A 13131-nucleotide genomic window follows, 5' to 3' on the forward strand; every position below is an offset into this window, starting at 1 on the left:
TTGGACTCTGTAGTGTTCATTTACATAATGCAGAAATTACTGGGTGAAGTTTATGGCATGTGTTATCTAGGTTGTGTTAGCCTAGAATAGATTAAAGTGGTCCCTTCTGATCTTAGAAATCTCTCAATCTCGGTACTGATTTGGGAGGGTAAGGCCTCACATATCCATTCTTTCCCAAGCCCTACTAAAAAGGTATTTACCAACAACTTGGCAGCAAAGCTAAAATTGAAGCATAAGAGGCAGCAGGCAGGTATAGCCCAGAAAGGAAGAGGGATAACCCTGAGTATGTTTGGTGGTTTTGCTCTTGAGCTCATCCAAAAGATTCTTCTAAACATCAGATGTACAGAATTTTTTTTTAACTTTTTTCTGCTTATGGTATTTAAAGGATGCGTCATCATCAAAAGCTGTCATTTTTTTAACTCAGTCAGTTATGAAGAACTCAAATTGGCCATGTCCCTTTAGAACATATCCAACCTGCACATGAAGTGAAATGGGAATTGATATCCTGGCACCCCAATATTCACTGCTATCATGTAATTAGGATATGTTTTGTACAAAGCATGCCTTGTGAAGCATCATTCTAAGAGTCTCGATCTGCTAGACATTAATGTCTTGTTGGATTGTATGTGCCTGCGTCGTATGTGAAGTTATGAAGTTTGACTACGTCTGTTACTGAAACAAGTTGTGAAGTTGAAAATACCCACAAGCAGCCTTTCAGTTACAACAGTAAAAAGGCCAAACAATGTTAATGGCATATTTAGGAAACACACACAAGCACAAGGATTACCCCAGGAACTATGTACAACAAAAACCTCTCAGAGATAGCACTACACAACGGAAACTGTTTGACTCAGGTAAACAGCAAAAGAGCTTTCTAGCAAGTGGGAAGACATAAAAGTAGGAAAATGACATCATGATAGGACCTCACTCTCTCTACAACACACCTACAAATACCTGCAGAATAAAGGCTGAAGGAGGGGTAGGGTGGAATTGATGGTCCCAGGCTAAAGGGATTTCTAGTCTGTGTATGAAAACCTGGGAAACCCAAGCTGCAAAGCCAAGGCAGCTTGTGCCTTAAGAATCTGCCAGCCTGTTTATCACTCAGGGTGAGAATTTGCTAATTCACATTCTATCTATCCAGTATGTTAAGCTCAGTTTGAGGTTTTATTTATTTACTAGGTAATCTGCTTTGATCTGTTTGCTATCACTTATCTATTCTTGTGTAGTTAATAAACTTATTTTGTTTTAATCCAAACCAGTGTGCGTTTGACTAAGGTGTCTGGGGAAAATCTCAGCTTGGTTACCACAACTATGCATGGCCCCTCTTCACATTGAGGTTAATCCCATATGTTGGCCAGATTTGACCAGGGCAGAACGGTACTGCTCTGAGGTCCTAGGCTGGGAGGCTGGTGGCTAGAGAGCCTGCATGTGACTGCAGCTGGGTATGTCCCTACCTGTATGAATGCTGGTGAAAGTGCAAGCTTGGAGGGCTTTGCAACTTGTCATGGCAACACAATGTGAGAGGGAGCTGGTGGGTCAGAGATCTCAGTGATACCCCAGTTCTAGGTGGCACCCCGGGGAGGAACCTATCATAGGAATCCTGGAGGGGGGGGAAATATAGCATGTAATCTCATAATTAAAGACTACTGTAATGTTTATAGGAGCAGAAGTTAAGATTGTGAAAGCGACCTTCATTTTGGCATTTCCAGACTCTGGAATACTTCATTTTTAACCATAACTTCAGTATTTTTTAAAAAAAAACTATATTAAAAAATAGAAATTAATTTAAGTGTGACTACACATCACATGTTGCAGAAAGAAAAAGTCAGTTAAAAAAGAACTGATAATCTAATCCTGTCCCTACCGTTATCCTTCAAACTGCAAATTCAAGGAAACAGGATATAGTTATTCCTTTTTTCCAGTTCTCAGAGAACAACGTGCAATTACAAGCACTTGAACCAGTCTCAGAAGAAACACAAAGAGATTGTATTGCATACCAGGATCCCCAAGCAGTGAAGAACAAAGACACTACTCTATAACTAGATAGCAGTTCAAATCACATGAAATTTTGAGTAGTTATCAGTCAGGAGAAGCTCAGTAAGTCTTACCAGGAGCTGTACACACCTCCAGAATGAAACTGGGGAAATAGGAAAACTGTTTATCTCTAATTCTGCTGTTTACCAGTATCTTGCAGGATTTTCATTCCTAGATTTTAGCTTCTTCATGGAAGATTGCTAGGACTCCCCTGCCATAAGGATTCCAAATCAGTGGGGAAGAAGGGTAGGGTCATGAATTCTGTGTGGACCAAAGCATCTCTAAGTTCACTTTCCGTAAGGTAAATAGCCTCTTTTTCAATGCTTGTCCACAAGGATCTCACACTGCAGGTGAGTGACCAACAGTTACTTCTCAAAAAAGCTGGCTATAAGATTCCTATCCAAGATGCCACAATGGAATAATGATAGGTATGTGAACTGATAAAACTCCAACTAGCTTCTCTACAAATCTCTGAAATACGGAATGGCAGAATATACAAAGATGTTATTTTCTACAATCTGACTACCATACACAATAGCTCAAAGTATGTCCTTTTCTGCACTTGAAAATTTTAGTGAATGCATATAGTTCCAAAAACATGCGCAAATGGAGGACTTGAAAAAACAGTTACTCACCTTCTTGTAACTGTTATTCTTCGAGATGTGGTGTTTGTGTCCATTCCTATCAAGTGTGCGTGCATGGTGGCCGGAAGATTTTTCCATAGCAACATCCATCGGGTCAGTCTTGGTGCCCTGCCGATCCGCCACCCCTTCAGTTCCTTCTTGCCAGATAGAGGGGAAGGAGGGTGGGTATTGGAATGGACACAAACAACACATCTCTAAGAATAACAGTTACGAGAAGGTGAGTAACCATTTTTCTTCGAGTGCTTGTTCATGTCCATTCCCATCAGGTGACTCCCAAGCCCAAGTTCAGGAGGTGGGGTCGGAGTTGTCCACTGATTGGAGAACTGCTTGTCTGAAAGCTGCATCATCTCTGGCCTCCTGGGTTATCGCATAGTGCGTGGAGAAAATGCGTATGGAGGACCACATTGCTGCCCTGCAGATTTCCTGAGCGGGGACCTGGGCCAGGAGCACTGTAGATGAAGCCTGCGCCCTGGTGGAGTGTGCAGTGATCGGAGGTGCAGGAACACCTGCCAGGTTGTAGCACTCATGAATACAGGAAGCTATCCATGACGAGATGTGTTGGGATGACACAGGCTGACCTTTCATCCTGTCTGCCACTGCCATGAATAACTGGACTGAATGATTTTGTTCTCTCGATGTAAAATCCAGCACCCTGCGGACATCCACAGAGTGGAGTCTCTGCTCCCTGCCCCTGGAATGTGGCTTAGGGTAGAAGACCGTAAGAAAGATGTCCTAGTTGATGTGAAACTGCGACACAACCTTCAGTAGGAAAGCAGGATGAGGCCTGAGCTGAACCTTGTCCTTATAGAACACAGCGTAGGGAGAATCTGATGTTAGAGCCCTGAGCTCAGACATCCTCCTGGCCGAGGTTATCGCTACCAGAAACGCCATCTTGTAAGAGAGGTAGAGCAGGGAGCATGTTGCTAGCGTTCAAAGGGCGGCCCCATGATCCTAGAGATGACCAAGTTGAGGTCCCAGGCAGGGGCAGGCTGACTGACATTACAATATAGCCTGTCAAGCTCTTTTAGGAATCAGCTTACCATGGGGTTAGCAAACACAGAGCTGCCCTGCAAGCCCAAGTGGAAGGCCAAGATGACGGCTAAATGCACCCGAGAGTCTCTCCTGTTTCAGATGGAAGAGGTAGTTCAGGGGCAAATGGTGCTGTGCCGACTGGATCAAAAATCTTTTCCATTTGGCAAGGTATGTGGCTCTCATAGAGGGTTTCCTACTACCAAGGAGGACCTGTATAACCTGGTATGAATAGGAAAGCTCCAAAGGATTTAGCCATGGAGCTTCCACGCCATGAGATGAAGCGACTGGAGGTTCAGGTGTTGGAGATGCCTGTGATTTTGTGTGAGAAAGTCTGGGAAGAGTGGCAAGGTAATCGGGGCTCCCACGGATATGTCTAGGAGAGATGTGTGTACCAGTGCTTACAGGGCCAGGCCGGTGCTATCAATATGACCCGAGTTCAATCTCTGCAGATCTTGAGAAGCACCTTGTGAACGAGCGGTATTGGTGGAAAGGCGTATAGGAGAGAACCTCCCCAATGGAGGAGGAATGAAACATCCGTGCTGGAGCCTGGGCTGTGATTTTGAAAGGAGCAGAACCGCTGGCACTTCCTCTTGCGTCGCATGGCGAAAAGGTCCACCTGGGGAAACCCCACCTCTGGAAGATTGAAATTGCGACATCTGGGCGAAGGGAACACTTGTGGCTGTGAAATGACCTGCTGAGCTAGTCCTGCAGCTCGTACTATACCGCAGGGAGGTACGATGCTTGCAGATGTACTGAATGTTGTACACAGAAGTCCCAAAGCATGAGGGCTTCCTGAGACAGGGGAGAGGAGCATGCATCCCGTTTGTTGATATAGATTGCTGTTGTATTGTCCGTCATGATTGATACGCATTGTCTGGTTAGGTAAGGACGGAAGGTCTGACAAGCTACGCACACCGCTCTCAGCTCTCTGACATTCACGTGGAGACCCAAATCTGCTTGTGACCAGAGGCCTTGAGTTCTGCGGTCTCCCAGATGAGCTCCCCAGCCCAAGTCTGACATATCCGTCACCAGTGACAGAGACGACTGTGGGGCGGCAAAGGGAACCCCTGAGCACACCTCCTGAGCGTCAATCCTCCACCGGAGGCAGTCAAGGACCAGGTGAGGCAGGTATTACGATCCTGGGGTCCACGCTGTCCTGGGCTGGGCGATACACTGACTTGAGCCACTCCTGAAGCGGTCAAAGCCTGAGTCTGGCATGCTGCACCACTTAGGTACAGGCAGCCATGTGTTTGAGAAGTTTCAGGTAGTTCCTCGCTGTAGTGGGAGGGAACTGTCTGAAGCCTCTAATTATATCATTGATGGCCTGAAACCTTGCCTCCGGCAGGTATGCCCTGGCTTGTGTCGAGTCCAGCACTGCCCCTATGAACTCTATTGTCTGGACAGGAGACAGTCGATTTTGCTTCGTTTAGAAGTAGATCAGGCTGTCAAAGGTGGCTCTGCTAAATCTGACCTGAGCTTCCACTTGGGTCCTGGAGCAGCCTCCGATCAGCCAGTCGTCAAGGTACGGAAATACCTGTAACTGGTACCTTCGCAAGAACACGGTGACGATTGCCATGCACTTGGTGAAGACTCGAGGTGCTGCTGACAGGCTGAACAGGAAGACGGTAAATTGGTAGTGGGTACTGTTCACCACAAACCTGAGGTACTTCCTGTGGGGCTGAGTGATTGCGATATGAAAATATGCGTCCTTCAAGTCAAGGGTGGCATATCAGTCTGTTGGATCTAGTGAGGAGATCATGGGGGCCAAGGAGACCATGCGGAACCTGAGTTTTTTCATGAACTTGTTGAGTTCTCGCAGGTCCAGGATAGGCCTGATGCCACCTTTGGCTTTTGGTATTAGGAAATACCGGGAATAAAAGCCCTCATTCCTGTGTTCCTGAAGAACCTCCTCCACTGCCCCTAGTGATAGGAGCGACTGCACCTCCTGGATAAGGAGCTGCTCGTGAGACGGATCCCTGAAGAGGGACGGGGAAGGAGGTAGAAGGGCGGGAGGGGACAGAATTGGATGGACTATCTCCTCTCTACGGTGCAGAGCACCCAGCAGTCTAAAGTGTGGGACCGTGCATGGTAGACACTCGGGAGGAAAAGGTAAGGTGGAGTAGATCCCATCTCTGATCTGGTGCGCTGTCCTCAACCGCTCCTTCAAAAGGACGGTTTAGGGCCAGAAGGCACTTTGGGTTGGCCAAAGCCCTGGCCTAAAGACAGATGTTGTCTCCTCCTGCCACTCCTGTTCCTCCTCCGAGAACCGTCCTGGCAGTTCTGGTGATGGAATCTTAAAAGAGATTGCAGTCTGAAGTGTCTCCGCTGTGTGGCGGGAGTGTGCAAGCCCAAAGACTTGAGGGTGGCTCATGAGTCTTTCAGGCTGTGTAGCCTCGTCTGTCTTTTCAGAAAAGAGAGTCACACCCTCAAATGGGAGGTCCTCAATAGTCTGCTGGACCTCATAAGGGAGCCCCGAGACTTGGAGCAACGAGCCCCTTCTCATGGCCACCCCAATAGCCATGACCCTAGTTGCAGTATCTGCACCATCCAACATGGCCTGGAGGGAAGACTAGCGTCCCCTCCTCCACCAAGGCCAAGAACTCGGCTCGGGAGTCCGAAGGGAGGAGCTCCGTAAATTTGGTGATCGCCGTACACGTGTTATACGAGTACCTGCTGACAATGGCCTGCTGGTTCGAAATACAGAGCTGCAGACCCCCTGTAGAATAGACCTTTCTCCTGACAAGGTCTAGTCGCTTAGCCTCCCTGTTTTTTGGGGAGGGCTTGGAAACCGTCTCTCACGCTGGTTAGCAGCGTCCACAACAAGAGAGTCAGGGGGTGACTGCGGGTATAAATGTCCATACCCTCTGGCGGGCACTAAATAATGTCTCTCATTGTGCTTGGGAGTGGGCAGCAAGGAAGCTGGGGTCTACCACAGGGTCTTAGAAGCGTCCATAATAGTTTTAATCAGTGGTAGGGCAATACGAGAAGGTCCTGAGGGGGCGAGGATGTCCACCATGGTATCAGCCTCCTCTACTACCTCCTCTCCTTAATGTCCAGTCCCTAAGCAGCCCTTCACAGGAACTGCTACAGCACCCTGTTGTCTTCAAGCAGTGGGGCTATGGTTGTATCCACCAATGCCTTGTCTGGCAACGATGAGGAGGAAGCACTTATAAGAGGCGGATGTTCATGCCATCCGTCCCCAGGGGACCCCCCGACTCTTGGGGCAGCAGCGGTGCCAATGGGATGCTCACCGGCGTTGGGGCTGTAGACGTTGAACCCGGTGTTGGCGCAGTCATCAGTAAGACCGTAGGAACCATCAATGGAGCTGGTGCAAATCCCCCTGTCTGCACTGACAAAGGTGGCAGGCCCGTCGCTAGTATCTGTGCCGGGGTTGTCAATGCCTGCGCTGTCGTTGGTGTCAATATCTGTGCTGGAGCTGAAGTCGGGCGAGTCAGTGGTGCCAAGGTTGGTGCTGGCACCGCAGCCGGAGGCGCTGGCATATGGACAGATGCCAAGGGAAGCTGCATAGACGATGGTGGGATGAAGGTGGTGGAAGCCACAGAAAACACAGCACAGTGGTGACCTTGGGTCCCTCCCTGGCCTTGGTGAAAGGCCCAGGGGGTCCAGAATGGCCACTGTGATGGATTCTGCCACTGCGGTGGCCACACCTGGGGCTCTCTCCTGTCTCTCTCAGACCTCTATCTTCGGCTCCTACTTCTCCTGGATCAGAAGGAGACAGACTCTCTGACTCCAAGATCTCCAAGACTGAAGATCACAGAGGAGACGGAGAGCTCAGGGAGCAGGTAGGCTCTCTGTCCGCATGGGCCGGTGCCGAGGGACATGGAGGGGGGAGCGCCTGGACATCACAGCTGGCTTCCCTCTTGACTGTGCTGGGGGGCAGGGCGGGGCTACCAGCACTAGAGGTTCTTTCCTCCTTTGGGGCGAGAACAGTGCCATAAGGTCCTGCAGGTTCCAAGCAGCTTCAAAAGCTTCCAGCGTCAAAGGGAGTTGTAGCTGCTGGCCTGTAGGGACTGGTGACCGTGGGGGACTAGGACTCAACTGCTTTGCCCGGGCAGGAGCTGATGCGGCCCCAGTAGGGGATCTAGAGCTGTGGCCCGCCTGGGGTCTCATTTCTCTGGACTTAGCCAGAGGTGACCGACTGTCCAGATTCTTTTTCTTCTGAGGCACTAGCAAGTGGGATCGGTGCCTGCTCTCAGCTGAGCCTCATAAGGTGCTGGGCCGGTGCTAAGCGTCCTGGTACGAGTCTTTTCTCAGGGCCGAGCTTGACGACAGTGCTGGGGCGCTCCGTGTCGAGGACAATGTATTAGGAGCCGGGTCCCCTGAGCCTGGGTCAGAATGGGAGCATACAGCTGCCTCCAGGAGGATCACCTTAAGTCGCTGTTCTCTTTCTTTAAGAGTTCTAGTGCGGAACTTGGGGCAGATCTTACAGCGATCCTTTTGGTGACCCTCCCGTAGGCACCATAAACAGGAGGAGTGTGGATTGCTCTTCGGCATACACTTCGCCCAGGCCACACAGTTTCTAAACCCAAGGGACTACAGGATACAATGGCTCTGGGGAGTCAGAATGGGGAGGGACCCCCAACAACTCTAATTACTAAAAACTCTAATTACTAATAACTAAGGTACCTATACACAGAGAACTATAGAATGTGCTTGCTAAGCAAGGGCTACAGGAAGTTCTAGCCAACCGTCACTGGCGGTAAGAAGGAACTGAAGGGGTGGCATCTGACGGATGCTGCTGTGGGAAAAATTTTCCATGCACATGCACACCCACACACCTGATTGGAATGGACATGAACAAGCACTCGAAGAATAGCTGAATACTCAACACTATATAGAGATCTGAAAACACAGGTGTTTGAGAACTTTGAGAAATTTGAAAAAACTCAATGATAATTAGTGTGCAAGATGCTCTGAGCCTTGCTTATTTTTTCCATTAAACTTTAAAAACCTAAATGCTTTATTTTAACGACAACTAACTAGAATGTAAAAATAAAAAGGAAAATTACTTCAACAAGTATTCCAACAAAAGGTATAAGGACGTCTTCAGAATTGACGAAGAAAAGCTCTGGATTGGTCTTCCAGATTCCAAGCCATTTTTCTTTCATATTCAATTTTTCCAAAAGATATTTTCTCATTGCTTCATTGGCATCTTCTGCCTATTACATGAATGACGAGAAAAAAAAACTCACCCATCTTAAAGGCACTGCACTTTTAATTAAAAATAAATTCATATAAAACTTCACAGTAATTCATAAAATGCTGAACATCACTCTAAAGGCAGCAGAGAAGAAGGATATAACGGGGAGGAGGAAGAAGGAAAGAAAATAATAGGGGTGGGGGAGAGAGAGAGAGAGTATACTCTCTTATAGGAAAGAAAAACAAGCAAAAAAAAGAGTGAAACCCAGTGGCAGGGAAAAATACTTTTAAAAAAAAAAGTTAACTGACAATATTAAAATTAAATACAGTACACAATTAATTCATTACTTTAAATTGGAGTGTTGTGAGTGAATGTGTTGACAAATAATAACCAAATTCCTAAATTTTATTACACTGCTACTCTTTAGGGAAAGAGGACTGTTTTTAAATAGCTTTCCAGTTTATCAGAGACAGCCATTATAACTAAGAAAGGAGGTAACACTTTCTCAAAACAGCATAGTGTGGATCACTGAATAGCCTTTCAATTAATTCTGTCAAGCTTCAATATTCTAAAGCGTAACTTACCACCAAAAGACAATATATGGGAAGACTAAGGCTCTGTGCACTACTATGAACCACCATCCTTTTTTTAAATAAATGCCAGTTGAGTGATACATGACATAGTTTAGGGTGGTGAGGTTATTTCATATCTGTGAACTGTGCAACTTTTCCCACAGATGGGAAATTTATTTTATTTTACAGAGAAATAAAATGCCAATAGTTTCTTGTACTAACACCATGGTGAAGTAGACTTGACACAGCTAGTAAATAACATGAGAGACAAGGTGGGTGCCCTAATGTATTTTATTGGACCAAATTCTGTAGGAAAGAGATTCAAGCTACACCAACCTCCTCTTCAGGACCTGTGTAAGCTGGAAAGCTTGACCCTCATCAACAGAAGCTGGCCCAATAAAAGATATCATCATTTATGTCAAAAGAAAAGGAGGACTTGTGGCACCTTAGAGACTAACACATTTATTAGAGCATAAGCTTTCGTGAGCTACAGCTCACTTCATCGGATGCATTTGGTGGAAAAAAAAAACCTTTTCTTTTTGCGAATACAGACTAACAGGGCTGCTACTCTGAAACCCATCATTTAGGTTGTCTCTCAACTAACAAGTCCCACAACCACCCTGGCGCTCTCCACCGATGTTCTCTAACCTCACAGCTGCCGCTTCTTGGATTTTTATTTTTCTGCCCGCCCCCCCCCCCTTTCCGTCCGCCATTTTCTCCTCCCTTCCTTCCGGTTGCTCCCCTCTTCCCTTATAGTCTTTCCTCCTTCTCTCGCCTTCCGGGCGCATGTCCGCATGGTCCCTGAGGTGGATTTCTCGTGGCCTGGAGCTGTTTACCGTCCGAGAACGGGCACGCGTGGGGCTGAGCGCGCCTCGCCTCTTCCTATGCCCTGAAGACCCCCCCCCGCCCCACAAAGACACCCCTCCCCTCGCAGGCGGCCTCCAGGGAACTCGCCACCTGCCCCAGCCAGTGCTGCGCTCAAGGGCGCGGGCCACGCTCACCTTGCAGCCCGGCAGCAGCCTGTCGCAGTACAAGGCCACCTTGTCCCGCCCAGGCACGGCCCCCAGGTGGGAGGGGTACTGGGCGGGCAATGGGTCGGCCTCCGCCTTTTCTTCGCCCTGGCTGGCAAGGAGCGGCGGCCGCCCAGCGTCGGACGAGGGCCCGGCAGGCCACGAGCTGGAGCTCTCACCCAAGGCCGGGTCCACCTCGGCCGCCCCTTCCTCGGGGCCACTCGAGGCCATTGCTTCAGACAGCCACGCGCCTGGCGGCTCCGGGCCGTTAGCCGCCGAGCCGGAACTACAGCCAATGGGCGGCCGGCGCGGAACACCCAGCCAATGGCGGATCTGGATCGTGACCACCAACCGTTAGCAAGACTCCGCCTCTTGTGTTCTGCTCTTCTCTCGAAACAAACCGCGCGCGGCAAGTTCCTCATGCGCGTGACGGGGTGTGGCTTCAATGGCTCCTCTTTGCGTCTCAGAATTCCTATTTCGTGCCCCGCCCCTTCGCAGCACGGGGGGCGGGGCCAGGTCCTGCTCCCCTCTGGGGAACTGGGGGTCCCGGGGATTCAGCCTCTTTCCCTCTTTTGGGCCCCCTCCCACTGATGAGAGCCTTCCACATGATCTCCTCCCCCTCCACGGTCCCTTCTACTTGTTCGTGGCCGGGGTGTCCCCCTCGTTCTGGCTGCTGGTTGCGTGGCCTGGTGGCTGCTCAGCCACCATGAAGCCCTTAGGGTTGGGTGGGTGGCAGAAGGGTTTTGTTTGTAACCTGATTCACAGCCTGAGGGGCTGCCTCCCACATGAGGTGACTCCCTTGGGTCCGGGGGGAGGGGGTAGATTGGAACACCAGGTGCCAGTATGCACTACTTCATTGCCCACCAAGCAGAGCAGCCTGCTGGGGGCCTTCTCCCAGCATGCCCTCCCCTCCACAGCCTGAGCCAAGCGGCTTATGGGAGTGCCAACGCCCACTGTGCTGCACGGCACCGTCGCCTGCAGGACCCAGCACATGCTGATCCAACACCACCACAGCAAGGTGGCGATTTCCATACTTTCCTTAGGAATGTATAGTCATCTCTTCAGTGCAAACAAGTAAAGAAATCCATGTGAACACCTATTAACATCTCTATTTCAGAACAACATGCCTGGATGACAGCAAATGTCAGCTGCATGTGCACGTCCTGTCTAGCATCACCACTTCTTGATAAATATTTTCTGGATCCTTCATCTCCCCATGCTAGTGGAAATCACTGAAAACCAAGACTTTAGAGTGGTAGCCATGTTAGTCTGTATCAGCAAAAAAAATAAGAAGTACTTGTGGCACCTTAGAGACTAACAAATTTATTTGGACATAAGTTCTCATGCGCTAAAACCCACTTCATCAGATGCATGCTGATGAAGTGGGTTTTAGCCCATGAGGGCTTATGCCCAGATAAATTTGTTAGTCTCTAAGCTGCCACAAGTACTCCTCGGGTTTTTTTGAAAACCAAGAGCAGCCTGGAATGGTGCTTAAGGGATAGACACTGCTTGTGGGTTGTGTTTGACTTATAAGGTGCTGTATTTTTTTGACCATCCCTGTTCCATAGACTCTTCAGAAGTTGACAACTTAGACTCAGACCTATCTAAAGTAGTAATGTAAAAAGAGACCTCTCTGAAATTATCTAACATCATTTTCCTGTTTAATGAACAGTCTCCTCATTTGGACTAACTAACTCCTGTTTACACTCTTGAACCTAAATAAATTGGCAATACTGTCAGGGAAAGATGAGTAAAACATTGTGGGAGAACATCTGCCATCTCACACACCCATCTGGAAGGACATTTTGTTAGATAGTATTTGGGGTCAGTATGGGAAAAATGTTAGCTGTCTAGTATAATAATGTACTTCAGGGGAAAACTTAAGATATCAATCATGCATTTTCCATCCTTAGTCATCCTGGACTTTCTGTCTGAATATCCAGATGTTACTAAAGTAAGACCTAGCCATGTGAACTCAACCGATGAAGAGCAAATAGCTACTTTTGCCATATTACCCTATACTTGTGTATCTGAAAGAGTGGAGTTTATTTGTTACAAATCTTGTGCACCTTTATTTGGGATGTGTATCAGTAAGACCCTTACATCCTGGTTCATTTTGCTAACCTCAGACCTGGTAACTCATTCCGTCTAGCTCTTTCAGATAGATCTGAATCACTTTGGAGACCAGGGAGAGTAGCTGGAACTGATTGGTGTCCTGAAGAAAGGGGGCCGGGGGGCAAAAAGAGGAGAAAGACCTTTAAATATTTTCTCAAATGACAGAAAAATGAAAAAAAGAAACCCTTGTGATTATGAATATATCTATGTTCAGTGAGTACTCTAAGAGGAATTATTTTTTTCTAATTTTTTCTTGTTTATTCTACTTTGCCAGCAAAAATTGAAGGGCGTAGCCTGAAAATACCCTCAGGGAGCAAAACTCATTGAATCCAGTTTTGCATAATATATATCCAGATTATTCCTTATGGGATCTTCTGTGTCATGGAACAGAAGTTGAATATTCCTGTTTGCATTGTTTTGTCTGGTTTTGTTGTTGTTTGCTTGAATTTTGCTATATATACCCTAAAATTCCATTTGTAACATGGGAAGAAGTGGAGAAATGATGCCAAGGGAAGCAGCTGGAGGTTGTGAATTCCCATGTATAAATGAAGTGGGGAAATCTT

General features: G+C 47.9%; 1 protein-coding gene across 2 annotated transcripts in view; it reads right to left on the reverse strand.

Moving 5' to 3' along the window:
• SHCBP1L (SHC binding and spindle associated 1 like) overlaps positions 1–10880 on the reverse strand; it is a 65033-nt gene extending 54153 nt beyond the window's left edge. The window contains exons 1-2 of one of the 2 annotated variants that reach the window (XM_038412919.2): positions 10806–10880; positions 8741–8890 (exon numbers count right to left, since the gene is read on the reverse strand). In XM_038412919.2, the coding sequence (XP_038268847.1) occupies positions 8741–8869 (129 nt within the window). In that variant the 5' untranslated portion in view covers positions 8870–8890; positions 10806–10880. The other variant, XM_038412915.2, reaches the window with a different exon arrangement.
• Positions 10881–13131: the final 2251 nt, after the last annotated feature.

This window comes from Dermochelys coriacea, chromosome 8 (genome assembly GCF_009764565.3).
Source record: "Dermochelys coriacea isolate rDerCor1 chromosome 8, rDerCor1.pri.v4, whole genome shotgun sequence".
Classification (NCBI taxonomy): domain Eukaryota; kingdom Metazoa; phylum Chordata; order Testudines; family Dermochelyidae; genus Dermochelys; species Dermochelys coriacea.